General features: G+C 41.1%; 1 protein-coding gene and 1 long non-coding RNA gene across 2 annotated transcripts in view; one reads left to right on the top strand and one right to left on the bottom strand.

The window, feature by feature from the left end:
• The window catches only part of NBAS (NBAS subunit of NRZ tethering complex), a 394,766-nt gene extending 393,415 nt beyond the window's left edge, over nucleotides 1-1,351 (bottom strand). Inside the window, exon 1 of the mRNA XM_050754036.1 lies at nucleotides 1,191-1,351. Coding sequence (XP_050609993.1) covers nucleotides 1,191-1,307 — 117 coding nt within the window. The 5' untranslated portion in view covers nucleotides 1,308-1,351. The remainder of the gene's footprint in view (nucleotides 1-1,190) is intronic.
• A 738-nt stretch (nucleotides 1,352-2,089) lies between these two features.
• Nucleotides 2,090-13,622, top strand: LOC126933862 (uncharacterized). Its single transcript, XR_007718752.1, has 3 exons — nucleotides 2,090-2,239; nucleotides 5,125-5,258; nucleotides 13,265-13,622. It is a non-coding gene; the product is annotated as an uncharacterized LOC126933862 (long non-coding RNA).
• The last annotated feature ends 1,281 nt before the right edge of the window (nucleotides 13,623-14,903 follow it).

Here is a 14,903-nt window from a genome sequence, read left to right as displayed (position 1 = left end):
AACGGCAAAACATGCAGATCTCTACCCGTTCTACAAAATACATTATTCAAAATAAGCACAAACTGCAGTGGGAAGGAGGCTACAGGGGAAAAAAATACAAACTTTAGGCTGAAAAATGAGTCGTTTCTCCAGCAAAGAAACACTCATAAAAAAATGTAAGATAACTCATATGGGCTGGACTACATAATCTTTAATAAAGGTTCTTTTCGATCTGGCTGCTTCCTCTGGGTCCAAAACAGTAACTGGCATGTGTTAAGCACTCAATAAATATCTATTAAATAAACATGGATCCGTGGTTCCTACTCTTCACCACAGACCCGGGAGGCCCTCACTACCAAATAACTGATAATCCCAAGATCCAGTCTATAAATTATCAACCTCTATAATCCTTCTCTAGCGGAGATCCCAATCCCAGTCAGCAGTTCTTTACCCTTCACTTCCGTGGCATTTTGCTCACATCGCTAACTATAGCGCATAAAACGCTAGATTATGAATAACGTTTACAGGATTGTCTCCCCTCTAGAGGAGAAGCTCCACGAAAGCATATTTATCTCTGTATCCTCAGCACCTAGCACAGCATCTGGGACACCGAGACGGACGAACGGACACGCACACCCTTATTAAATGCTCTTTTATTGTTACACACAAGAACTGGCGCGATCCAGCCCCAGGTAGCTGTAAAGGCTCAGATTCCGCACTCTGCAGCAGCCTGCCAGATGCTGAAGACTGTAAGGTCCTGGAAAATTCTCACACCGTTAAGCGTCCGCCCGTACTAGCCCTAGCCAGACTGCGAGAAGGGACCACCGAGAGTCCAGGTAGGAGAAAGGACCCTTTAGTCCAGCGCTGTGCCTTCCCCTCCGAATACAGAGAGTGAAACTAACAATCTGCACCCCTCCGAAAACAGAGAGAAACTAACAACCAGAGTGGGATCCTACGCTCCGCAGAACACGAAGTTCCAGCCCCCAAAAACCGAATTCTGAGCCCAGGAGGAATCTCAGGGACCACGACCCCACCCCGCCTTAGGAGCCCCAGACCCCCGGTAGCCCAAGGTGCCGTTGCCAGGGCGACCACACAAGCCATCAGGCCCCCCGCCCACCCGGCTTCACTCCCCTACGTGGCTCCTGCTACGTGGCTCTGCCCACGAAGCGCCCGCGTCAAGTTGGCTGCTGCTGTAGACGGGCCTGGTTCACCTGTACTTCAGTCTCCGGTGGCCACTCGGTGTTGACCAACAAGTCATAGAGAATCGTCTCCTCCTCACCCTCTGCAGCGCTTGTACTCAAAGCCGGCCCTGACTCGGGGGCCGCCATGTTCGCCCGGGACTCAAGCAGTGGAGGAGCGCCTCTACGGAATCCCTCACAGGACAAGCTTCCCTAGCCGCGGCCGCTTTTGATTCACGGGGAAGGGAGTGGAGTGAACTGACCCTGACCGCGGCAAGGAAATGCTAGGTTAACCCTTTTATGAGTAGGAAGGACAAGGACTATTGCTTGTCTTGGGAACGACTTGTGTCCCGGTCCTGGTGCGTTCCTTGTTAATTAATCTACGTGAGATCAGCCAAGTCACTGAGCCTGTCTTATCAAGTCAGTTTCTATAAAACAGAAACGGTAAAGGTACCCCACTGAAATGCTAATGTTCATTTGTGTATTCTTTGCCTAGCACGTAGAGAGAGTTCAAACAGTGGTTTTAAAATAAGCCACCAAAGTTATCCAATGCAGGGGATCAAGCCAATGAAAGGTAACAGAGGAAGGATGCTACGGGCGCTCAGAAAAGGCAACGAAGGCCAGAGTCTGCAGGGATTTCCTGGAGGACGTGGAGCTTGTCCCTAGGTCTTTAACAACTGGCAGAATGTTAATCCACTGGAGAAGCATTTCAAGTAGGGGGAAATGGGATGAGCAGAGACAGAGGCAAAAGTACAGAGTTGAAAGAACTCTTTCAACGTGTCGCGAGTGAGCGACGACTTTCTGGGTGTGGGAGTAAAAGAATTTACCAAGACAGTAGTAGATAAAAAAAGACAGATTAAAGAAAGTATGAAAGATCGTTGCCAGGGAACAGCGCGCAGAATCAGCAGAGGAGGAGCTCATTGCTAGGAAACAAAGGCTTGTTGAGAATTTTATAGACTGGAACTTGGAGTGATTGATAACACCAAGTTAGCAGGGAGTTAACTTGCTTTTTTTTCCTTTTTTTTTTTTTTTTTTTTTTTTTTTTGTCAACCGAAGTGTTTGATAAATAGAGGCGTTTGAAGGTAAGCAGGAAGTTTGTGAGTTAAGTACGTTATCTGGTTAGAAGAGCCATATGTCTTGGGCCATAAAGAAAAGTAGACCTATGGCTTATTTGTTTCTTCCTTTTGTTTATATGTTTTGGACCATGAAGAAAGGCAGATGTATAGCTTATGCTTACTTGCCTTATCTCTTTGTTTTTTCCTGCTCCCACTAGCCTGCCTTTTTTTTTTTTTTTTTTTTTTTTTTTTTTCCTAATTAGTACTCAACAAGACAGGTGAATAGAACCCAAGTTGAGAAAGGGTGTAGGGGCAATAAAGTTTAAATAATAGGTTGAGAACCTGCATGGAGGGAGCGAAAAGGTCAACCCCATTTGTTCATTCATTCATTCATTCCACAAATACCTCTTTGTGGACAGTTATAAGCAGAGCCTATTGTAACATTAATGAATATATACTGTACAAAGTATTACACTGTTTTACATCAAAAGAAACAAATATTGAATATCCCTTGAGATAATTATATTTCATAATATCCATCAAGATGCATTAGGCTGTGATGCAATTAAAAGCCTCTGCTGGGAAGCCTCTAACCAGCTCCCATTTCTCTCAAAGTTTAATGACCTCAAAGCCCTACATCATCTGCCTGCTCCCCTAAATCTCATAGCTCATTTCCTGCTCCCCCTACTACCTTCAACCACACTGGCTCTAATTCTGAACACACCAGACACATATCAACTTTAGGAGTTCTGCAAAGCCTGTCCTCTCCACTTGGAAGGCTTTCTACCAGATGTTTACCCGGTTCCTGCCTTATCTCCTTCAAGTTTTTGCAAAAATGTCATCTTCTCTCTGAAGCCTACCTTGACTGCTCATTTTTAAATTTTGCAATGATCTTTCTCCAACTCCAGCTTTCCAGAGCTGCTCAATTATTTTTTCCATTACACTTCTCATCATTTAAACTGCTATACAATGTATTTGCTTATTATCTGTCTCCATTCACTAAAAGGTAAGCCATGCCAGGTGCTCTATGTATATACATACAAATGCTATGTCCATCCCTGCTATATCCCCAGAATTTATAACAGTGCCTGGCATAGAGCAGAGGACAAAATATATATTATTTGTCAAATAAATGACAGACTTCCCAGAAAACCTCTTTTACACATTGTCTCCCCATAGTATTTCTCTGCACAGCAGCTGTGCCTTTCAATCAAACCCCTCATTGTGAACACCAGACATGTCTTCTCCCTACCCCTCAAGGCTGACAACTTATACACCTCCAGGGAGCCCTGCCCACATTGCATGCGGTAGAACATGAAGAGGTAGGAACACCATGCACGTGATGTGAGGGCTGGTTGCGGGAGTCCTCCAGGATGTCAGTACAACCCCTACCTATTTCTCCACACCAAGTTTCCTTGGCTCTTTACTCCTCTTCCCTATCTCATCCTTTCTCAGGTAGATATTGGGGTTGCTTTCTGTTTCATCACTCTCTTCACCACTTTCACTCAATCTGTACAATCACGGCCAGGAGGTAGCTGGTCAAACTGGCAAAGGATGCTTCCTTCTTAGCTGGTGTGCAAAGGGGACCACTGCAAATACACTATAAAGAATTTATGTCTTTTACCATCATCACACTATTTTTGTTTGTTTGGTTTTGTTTTTGAAACAGGGTCTCACTCTTTCACCGAGACTGGAATGCAATGGCACAAAGAGAGCTCACTGAAACCTCCACTTCCTGGGCTCAAGCAATCCTCCCACCTCAGCCTCCTGAGTTGCTGGGACCACAGATGCTTGCCACCATGCTGGGCTAACTTTATTATTTTTTGTAGAGATGGGGGGTTTCAGACTCCTGGGCTCAAGTGATCTGCCTCGGCCTCCCAAAGTGCAAGGATTACAGGCACACATCACCATGCCCAGCCTCATACTATGTTAATTGTTTTATCCATCGTCATCCATACCCCACTTACCATAGCGTGTGCAATAGGACAGAAAACATAAAGTCATGCCTGGCAGAGAGCTTCTACTCTGAAGAAACAACAACTGAAGTTTCACAGGATGAATCTATGCCATTTGGAGAGGGAGTATACATTTAACTTGCAGCAATCCCTGAAAGAAAAATTCTACTAGCAGAGATGCTCTGAGCAGATGAGTGGGTTGTTAAACCTTCAGCACCACTAGTTAAAATCCAGAAGAGTTCCTGGAAGGGGAGAAATGTGAGGTGACCAATAAAAGGGAAGAAGGTGGCAAGAATGTGTATGTCACGAGAACTCCAAATGTTTAATATCAGATACAGTTTGGAAAAGAAAAGGCAAAGAACTGATCAAGTTCAACTGAATCAAAGGAATAGGATGACTTAAAACAAATTGAGTGGCTGAAGACAAATTGCTACTTGGTCTTATTTACAGTGACTGGATAGCAAATTGTCCAAACTGGGATACTTTTGAAAATAAAAAGCCATGATTTTAATAGTTATGCTAGGACAAGGCATGAAACAGGACTGTCGTGGGCAAACTGAGAGATTTCCACACTAATCCTAAACAGGAGAGTGGGTAATTGAATGAAGACGTGGTGAGCATTTCGTAAGGATAGCAAGACTCTTCTGTTTGTCATTATTCTCTTCTCCTTTCCTCCCTCATGCTTGTAGTGACATTGGTCATTTTTGTCTGCCCAGGCCCTTTGCTTCCTTTGGAGACTGTTCTAACTGCTCTTTGTTCACTCAAGTCAGATAATTCCTAGTGGGACCGCCAATCTCCAAACTCTGCCCCGTTGACCCAAAGAACTCCATTCTTGTTACTTTGGGATTTTTTTTTTTTTTTTTTTAAAGATGGAAATGGAGGAAAAGGCTCCTTGCCTTTTTGGGTCACAGATTTAAAGAATATTGGGGTTATTAGCATCCATCTTATTCACTACAGAGAGAAAGCCTGTCTGCACAGTGAGAGAATGAAACCAATACATTGAAAAAAACAGAGAAGAGAAAGAGGTAGAGACTTCATCTGATACAAGCACGCCTGAAACAAGAGATACCTGTATGATTCCATCTTCCCAAGTAAGTGATCTAATTCATTCTCTTTTATGCTTCAACTAGTTTGAGTTTCTAGGCATCAAAACCACTCCTCTCTTGGTGTTTCTACTAGTGGATTTTGAAGATTTACCTCATTTATTTATGTATTTATTTAAGGCATGCTCATGCTCTGTCACCCAGGCTGGAGTGCAGTGGTGCAAACACAGCTCACTCTAGCCTTGACTTCCTGGATGCAAGTGATCCTCCTGCCTCAGCCTCCCAAATAGCTGGGACTACATGCATGTGTCACCACACCCAGCTAAAGATTTACCGAATTTAGAATCTGTATGTCATGTATGGATCTCTGCAATGTTGCTTCTGAATTGACAGGTCGGTGTTCTTAGTTAATAATTGATAGTGTTCATGGCTTACTGAGCTCTTCCGTCCTCACAGCCGCTGCTGAGACTGACAGACTCAGAAAACAGAGTCGATCTCTATTTCACAAATAAGAATATCAAAGCTTAGAGAAATCCAAGATCATAACAGAGCTAAAATTCAAACAAGATCCTCAGGTCTTGATCCTGTGCTTTTTCTTTAAACTACCACATGTCACCGATAACTGCATGGAAAAGGATTATTAAAAAACACAGATGGAGCACTTAGATGGTTGAAAGTGAAAATAAACAGTTATGGATGACCAGGAGTACTAACATGTGGAACTGGGGTATTATCAACCTGTCAACCTGTCAAAATTAAATACATTATATGTAAGAGTTTGGTTGACAAATACTATTATGATCATCTAATCAACTCCTTAATTTAGTTGAGAAAGTCCATCTCTGGTTCAAAAATATTTGAAATCATGAATAAGTCTTTTTTTTTCTTTTAAATGTTTGGAGAGAAAGAGTCTTGCTATGTTGCCCAGACTGGTCTTGAACTCCTGGCCTCAAGTGAGCCTCACACCTCTCAGCCTCCCAAAGTGCTGATATTGCAGGTGTGAGCCACTGCACCCAGCCTCTTTTCTCTCTCTCTTAGTTTCTTTTTTATGAATAAATCATTCTGAAAAGAAAAATTATGTTTTCCAAATAACCAACGTAAATGGTAACTGTAAACTGCTTAAGGAAATAAGATCAATAAAATCTGAGACAGTTTCAAAATACGCATCATCATCATTATCATCATCACTATGTTTTGTGTACCTACCCTGCTTCAAGCACTGTACCAGGTACTTTATTATACCTTACCTCTACTCTTCTCTACAATGCTGTAAGGAAAGTGTTAATATCTGTATCTACAAGTAGATATAGATGTACTTTAGTAAACTGAGGCTCTAAATCATTGTGACCCAACCAAGGTCACATGCTGGTAATGGTAAAGCCACAAATGAAATAGTTTTTGTCTAACAGAGAAGGTACTATGATTTAAAGAGTAGTGATCTGATGATGATATAAGCCTTTGATGAAAAGGAAAAAAATTTAGAAAAATTTTCCTATTTCTTCCTAGCCTCATAGCATATCAAGTGTGCTTCAACTGAACTGAATATAATCCTCATTCACTTTGCTGATGACCACAGACATTCTATCTTAGAATTAGACAAAAATTACTTAACATCATCTCACATGAAGGAATCATTTTTTGGCCAGGCATGGTGGCTCACGCTTGTAATCCCAGCACTTTGGCAGACCGAGGCAGGCAGATTACCTGAGGTCAGGAGTTCAAGACCAGCCTGGCCAACATGGTGAAACCCCATCTCTACTAAAAAAAAAAATACAAAATTAGCCAGACGTGGTGGCACATGTCTGCAATCCCAGCTATTCGGGAGGCTGAGGCAGGAGAATTGCTTGAGCCTGGGAGACAGAGGTTGCAGTGAGCCGAGATCATGCCACTGCACTCCAGCCTGGCTGACAGAGCAAGACTCTGTCTCAAAGAAAAAAAAAAAAAAAAGGAATCATTTCTCTTCTCTTAACTCGTCAATGTATAGCTGTCATTAGCTCACAGATTCATTTAATAGGAGCTCAGCCTTTTAGCTCCTATCAGTTAAAAAGTCCATTAAGCTAAAAGCCATTAATGATTCAGCATTTAACCCTTTTATGTTTTTCAATATTAGAGACAAAAGAGATTAGATCATCATATGAAGTTGTTTCTACTTTAAAGTTGAAATTGCATAATAAAATTGAATTTGGGCATTTAAACACTACCTGTTATAGGTGTCATACATTTGTATTTGATTGGATGGTGCACTAGCTCTTTATGAAGAATATAAATTTTAATCATAATATAAAATAACACTGAGAGCAATTCAAGAAATTTTATTTCCTCTAGAAAGCCTGCAGAATCCCAATCAATCCTTTCACAAATATTCTAAGACTTTTATAATATATCTTGGCAGCCAAAATAGATATAAAGCTCATGCATGGTTTTAGCAAAGAAAGAATCTCCAGCCCCTTACTGAAATCTCATTTACACTCATTAGCAATGCAATTCAAACAGACCATTTTCTCCCCCCATTTTTCTCACTTACAAATTATACAGAATATCAAACTGGGAAATATGCCCTACCAGAGCACATACAGTAACAAATGCAAAAATCAGCAGCAAGTAAGTGCAAGAAGTGGGCTAATACATTGGTAAAAATACATTGGTAGGCTGGGCATGGTGGCTCATGTAATCCCAGCTGTAATCCCAGCACTTTGGGAGGCCAAGGCGGGCAGATCACCTGAAGTCAGGAGTTCAAGACCAGCCTGCCCAACATGGCGAAACCCCATCCCTACTAAAAATACAAAAATTAGCCAGGTGTGTTGGCGGGTGCATGTAATCCCAGCTACTTGGGAAGCTAAGACAGGAGAATTGCTTGAACCCAGGAGGTGGAGGTTGCATTGAGCCGAGATTGCACCACTGCACTCCAACCTTGGTGACAAGAGCGAAACTCCATCTCATAAAAAGAAAAAAATACATTGGTAAATTGATCAATTATTGACTTAAAAGTAAAAATAGCTTTTTAATTGTATTTGGTTTAAAAGCAAAGGTAAACTATCTGTAATATACTTTGAAGTGCGTCAGAAGTGCATCAGAAAATAGATGATGGATAGGTGGAAGATAAATAAACAAATGGAAAGATGTGATAAAGCAAGTATAGTAAAATACTAATGATATCTCATTGGTGGGTACATGGGTGTTCATGGTAAAATTCTTTCAACGATGCTATATGTGAAAACTTTCATAATAACATATTGGGGGAAAAAGGTAAATTTACAATTTTAAAAAGTACAAACAAGGGATAGAAAGAATTACAACATATATCTTCTAAAACATAAAATAGAATAAAGGACATTAAGAAAACTGTCAATTTGAGACAGGGAAGGACAGAATAAATAAACAAATATAAACCACAATAAAGAGAAATTTCTCCCATTGGAATAAGGTGATGCAATAATCATTAAGCTAATACAACACTCACATATCCATCCATGTATACCCCTCCCATACACACACTTCTCTCTTCCAACCTCCCCTTTTCTTATAAAGAGTAATTTCAGAAGTTTAGAGTATAACTTTCCCCCACTCCCTTCATTTGTTTGAATCACTTATGGAAAGTTCTGTCCTAACCTGGGCAACATAGCTAGACTCTGTCTCTTAAAAAATTGTTTTAATTAGCCAGAAATTTGCCAGATGTGGTGGCTCACACCTGTAGTCCCAGCTACTTGGGAGGCTGACATGAGAGGATCGCTTGAGCCCAGGAGGTTGAGGCTGCCATGAGCTATGATCATGTCACTACACTCCAGCCTGGCTGACAAAGACCACAGCTCTAAAAAAAAAAAAAAAAAAGAAAGAAAGAAAAGAAAAGAGAAAATTCTCAGTTTTTACCTATTCACATGTCACCTGTACACCATTCACTTTAGACAGATAATGGGACATTGTATCCTCTGTACATCTCAGCCTCCCTCACACTTTATACCTCATTGTCTTTCTGTTTTGTATCAGTGTAATGTCTTCTGATCTCAGTTCCAATGCACACACTCACTTTTAAGCTTTCTCTGCTTAATCTTTCCCTCAAGTTTTTTAACATCAATTATTATATTTTTTATTTCTAGAAGTTATTTCTTTAAAACTCAAGGCTGCCGGTCATTTTGTTACTTTCTTTTTCTCTCTGTTAAGTCCTACTTTTAGGAACACATCAAACATAATTAATATTCTCTACCTGATATTTCTAATACCTGAAGCCTTCGAGTATCTATTTTTTTTCTGCTGACTCTTGCTCATGGTGGCTTCTTTCTTTATGGGGTGTGTGTATATGTGCGTGCGTGTGTGTGTGTGTGTGTGTGTGTCTTATTGTTTGCTCAGATGCTCTGGAATTTGAGTTCTGAGGATTCTTTGAGGCCTCAGATGGAGGGTGCCTTCACCCTGAAAAGACTTGCCTTCATTTCTGCAAAGCACCCGGAAGACTTGGGTCCAATTTAAATTAAAGTTTGTTTGTTTCACATGATACAAATAGTGTAAATTCAGGCTTCAAACTTACAAGAGTGTCAGGCTGTGGCAACAAATTCTTAAAGGAGACTTTTATATCCACTCAGATTCCAGGCTGAAAAGACAAATTTATTTGCTCTCTGCCTCATTTTTATGGGATTGAAAAAAATTGTAGCTCTTCATGGGTGCTAACTTTATTTAGAGTGACCAGAGATCTCACTCCCATTACACGAGCCCAAGCCTCCCCATCCCACTTCCACTATTTTTGCCCTGCAATCAAAGCTCTGGACATCCAGATCCATAAAGATCCCTAAAGCGTCAGTTCTCCCTTCTTCCATGGATTCCCACACCTGTTGCTAGGACTCAGATATCTTTTACTTTCTTACAAACTCATTCATTCATTTTAAAAATTGTGTTTTTATTTCTGTACTAGCTAGCACTCTTGTTTGTGGGAGTCTTTTAGGATGTCTTCTCTGACAAACTGACTAAATGAAACCCTCTGAACTTAGCAGAGGGAAACAAAAAGGGGGAAGGCATTCCCCACTGCTTTGATACAAACAGCCATGCAGCTCACAGACAGCACAGACCCCAGGGAGCAGATCAGCAACGGCTCCCAAGGGAAATGATCGGCAGAGTAATGGACCTTTTTGCCAACATGTACCAGATATCTCTGGGACTCCCCAGAAATATTTGGTAGAGGATTTTACAAATGACTGAGAATCTTCTGTCATCAACTAGGAGCAAGTGAAATTATGAAATTTGCTATTACGATAATTACCATTCGTGTCCACAGATGGCAAGGCTAGGGAGTCTCAAATAACACTAATAATACAAAATTCAAAAGGCAACTACAAAACCAAAACACTGTAATTCTTTGTGAACAGGGCCAATGGCTTTTTAATCTCTGTAAACCCAGCCTGAAAGCAGGCCCTGAGAAAATAATTATTGACTACATGAATTATACATGGTTATGTTGATGCTATTATAGATTAACCTTTTTTTGCTTAAAAGGGAGATTGTAACTTTTAAAAATGACGTATTTTTTCCAGCAAAGTAATATAGGCTCAGGAAATATTTCTCTCAATAAACGGACCATTCATGAGCCACAATTTTTTTTTCTACCATTGTAGTGGATTTAGGTTAAGTTCTTCAGTTTATCTTTTAGTTTCCTCTAATTAAAAACTACAATGGAAATATTAACCAAAAGAGCAAAACTTCAATGAAGCTAACAAGTAATTAATATGTATTTTGATAGGGCAAAGTACCAACTCAAAATGTAGAAGTTATTAAAGCATCAGGGTCAGACACCTTCAGCTATGTGGAAAAACTAAATTAAACACCAAGGATTAAAAACCATTTGAAGAAGAATTATTAAATGTCTCTCAATGTTAATGGTTTTAGCTCTTCCATGGAATTTCATGCAAACTGTTTCCTATTGAAGTCCTTATCATTTTAGGTTTCTCTTTAGATAAAAAATGTATATCTAATGTTAGACTTTTAAAGTTTTTAAGTTTAAATTGTTATAGTCTGATACAGATATGAGATAAATGATTTTTAAAAGAAACTTTGCAACCTAATTAAGTCCTGAAAAGATTAAGTAAAATAAAGATTGAAAGCATTTAAAAGAAAGATTGTAGGCAAAAATCTTTACCAAACTGAAGTCACCAAGTAAGAAAATAGCATGTTAAAGTCAAATGTATCCCTATGCTAAAAATTGCTCTAGAATTTACACTGAACCTAACAGATAAAACAAGTTTTGCAGTCAGGGCACATTAATAGAATGTCATTTCTTCCACTTCTCACAGATTTTGACTTCTACAGTCTTCCACCTCCTTCTCTTACCTCTGGGATAGACTCTAATGTTAGAGAGAACTTGTTTTGAATAATAATTCTGTTACTGACTGGTTCTATAGCCTTGTAGGAGTTATTTAATCTATTCGTTTCTTGGTTTCCTAATGGGAAACCATTAGGAATGGTTTGCGGGACATAAACTAAAGCATGGTTCTCAACCAAAATCTAGCCAGGCTCCTCTGAGCCCTCGTATCTGCCAGGCCTCAACCTTGGCCTATGAAAACCACAAACTCTCAGTATAAACAATTTCGTCCACTCTCTTCCCCTCCCCATTTAAAGACTTAAGCAAACACTAACAGTTAGCAACAGCTCAGAGCCACAGCCACCTCAAGTGACTCTAGCTATCCTCAAAGGGCCTGACTGAGAAAGTGCAAGGCTACTAAAAGAATTTACTGTTTGTTCAAGCCAACACCTGACCACAGGCCCCTGACCACCCTTTCTTAGAGCATTTACTAAATTTTACTCAATGCACGATTTACAATTTTGAATCCTTCCTCTGTCCCTTTGAGATGTACATCTTTCTCCAACAACTAAGGAGTGAAAGCCATTCCTTTGAAATGTAATCGTCAGGAATGACAGGACCTCTGTCTCTAGTCTCTGGGAGAATACAACCCTAACTTTGATTAATTGCCAGCTAACATTTGCAGTTGACTTAATGGGCATTTACACTGACGAACCTTTCTAATTTTTCACTTCTCTGACTCTGCTCAAGCTCCAGCAGCCCCCCCAGCCACCTCCCAAGTTGAGTTGAGTTTATGCTGGACACTCTTCCCTATTGCAATAGTATATTACTGATTAAAATCTGTCCTTACCACTTTAACATTCATCTCTTTAACAGTTCAAGAAGTAGGAAATAAAATGACATCTGAGAATAAAGTCATGAAATCAAAATGATCATGTTGGTGAGCCTTAAAACAATAATATTCTAAAACAAGCTTTCTATGTGCATCATCCAAGTAGACCCACCTGCATTAGAATTGCCTACCTAGGGAATTTGTTTAAATGCCCACTCCTGGGCTCCACCTCAGATTGGGGAGACCAAAATTCCTGAGTGCTAGAACCTTGAAATATGCATTGGGGAAAGAACTTCCCGGAGTAATTCTTTTTTATTTTATTTTATTTTATTTTTTTAGAGAGAGTCTCGCTTGTTGCGCAGGCTGGAGTGCAGTGGCGCAATCTTGGCTTACTGCAACCTCCACCTCCCAGGTCAAAGCAGTCCTCCCTCCTCAGCCTTCTGAGTAGCTGGAACTACAGGCATACACCACCAGACCCGGCTAATTTTTTTCATATTTTTTAGCAGAAACGGGGTTTTGCCATGTTGGCCAGGCTGGTCTCGAACTCCTGGCCTCAAGTGATCCACCTGGTGTGAACCACCATGCCCAGCCTCCCTGGAGTAATTCTAAGCTTCTTGCATTTGAGAATCACTGGTATAAACCATTAAATATAAATGTGCTGCTGAAAATGCATTCCAAACAAGGGGTTAAGACATAGCTCATATTCTGTCTACTTTAGCATGTATTAAGCAAGATGGGAAACTGAGGGCTAACCTGATTAAGCCTGCCTAGTTTAACCTGCCTTGCTTGCTTTTAATTGCTTACGTCTAGTTAATCTTAAAATTCCCACTAGCAAGTCATAGTAGTCAAACAATACATAACTAAACTTCCACTAGCCTCCTTATAGATAATGGCTCTGACAGTGGGTCACCATAGTAATGAGTGCTTAATGTTGTTTTGCAGCTAGCAGGCAGTTCTTGTTGAGTTCAAGCAAGTTAAGACCATCAACCCTTCAACCTAGCCTGCGTGGGTGCGTAAAGCGTGACCTTTTGATGTCAAAGGGCCAAAACCTGCACCCTCCTTCCATGCTAATTCAACCATTTTCTGAACATGCATCCTATGAAGAGCCATGTAGCTCAATTACACTTGCGCAGAAACCTTGATTACCTCCCTTTCCCACCTGCCAATCACCTTTACCCATACTTCACACCATCCTGCTTTCTATCCCCATAATTACCCCAAGCCCTGTTTTCAGGGAGGTGGATTTACAATTTGTTCTCCTTCTCCTTGCTCAGCAGCCTTGTGAGCAATCTCACAAAATAAAATCTTTTCTCTTTTGCAAAACCCACAGTCACAATGATTGGTTTGCTTTCCATGAGCCAAATGAACCTGGTTTGATATCAGATGTCACATGTAAAAATTGGGGGTGGAGTGGGGTGTGGAGGGAGCAGGTATAGAATTTCATCAATTTGCAATCAGTAAAAAGAAAGGGAGTCTAGGCTGAGGACAAGTATTCCAGTCTTTCTATGGGGGTGGGGATATATTAGTCAGGGTTCTCTAGAGGGACAGAATAGTATAGATAGATAAAGGAGTGTATTAAGTATTAACTCACATGATCACAAGGTCCCACAATAGGCTGTCTGCAAGCTTGAGGAGCAAGGAAGCCAGTCCGAGTCTCAAAACTGAGGAACTTGGAGTCCAATGTTCGAGAACAGGAAGCATCCAGCACAGGAGAAAGATGTAAGCTAGGAGGCTAGGCCAGTCTCTTCTTCTCACATTTTTCTGCCTGCTTTATATTCACTGGCAGCGGGTTAGATGGTGCACACCAGATTAAGGGTGGGTCTGCCTTCCCCAGCCCACTGACTCAAATGTTAATCTCCTTTGGCAACCCCCTCAGAGACACACCCAGGACCAATACTTTGCATCCTTCAATCCAATCAAGTTGACACTCAGTGTCAACCACCACAGGGAGACAGTCACTTTTGGTGGATAAACACGTGGAGCTTATGTCTCCTCCCCTTGAATCCGAACTGGGCCTGTGAGCAAAAGCTTCTGCTTTTTAGCCCAGGCTTTAAGAAGGCCTGGCAGCTTCAGTTTCCTCCATTTTGGATTCCTGAGCTACTGTGAAGGAAGGAAGGCCAGGCCACTGTATGTGAGAGGTAGGCCAGATGGAGAGGCCTTGGAGGAAGGGGTAGCACGGGGTACTCCCCACATCCCCCCAGCAGCAGCCCCAGCCTCCTTAAAGCCCTCACAGAGGGCAGTCCGGGAAGCTGCACTGAAAACATGTCATCCTCCTCCTAAAAATGTGTTTCCCTTTGGACGTTAGTACCATTGTTTATGCCTCGCTATTAACATGCTTGAACATACAGCAAATGTGCTTTGCCCAGATCACTTTTTTGGAGGAAACTTTTCAGCAGCACATTTATGATTTATTAGTTAAACTAGTGTTCCTCAAACTTTACTGTAGATAAGAATCATGGAATAAAAATAAATTCCCAAGCCCCCACTTCCCCAGTGGACTGAACAAATCTATCTCCCTTGGCCAAGGAGACCCCAGAAAAACTTTAAAAACTTTCCTGGCCAGGCGTGGTCGTTCACGCCT

This window comes from Macaca thibetana, chromosome 13 (assembly GCF_024542745.1).
Source record: "Macaca thibetana thibetana isolate TM-01 chromosome 13, ASM2454274v1, whole genome shotgun sequence".
NCBI lineage: Eukaryota > Metazoa > Chordata > Mammalia > Primates > Cercopithecidae > Macaca > Macaca thibetana.
This window is presented reverse-complemented; position numbering and strand designations above follow the sequence as displayed.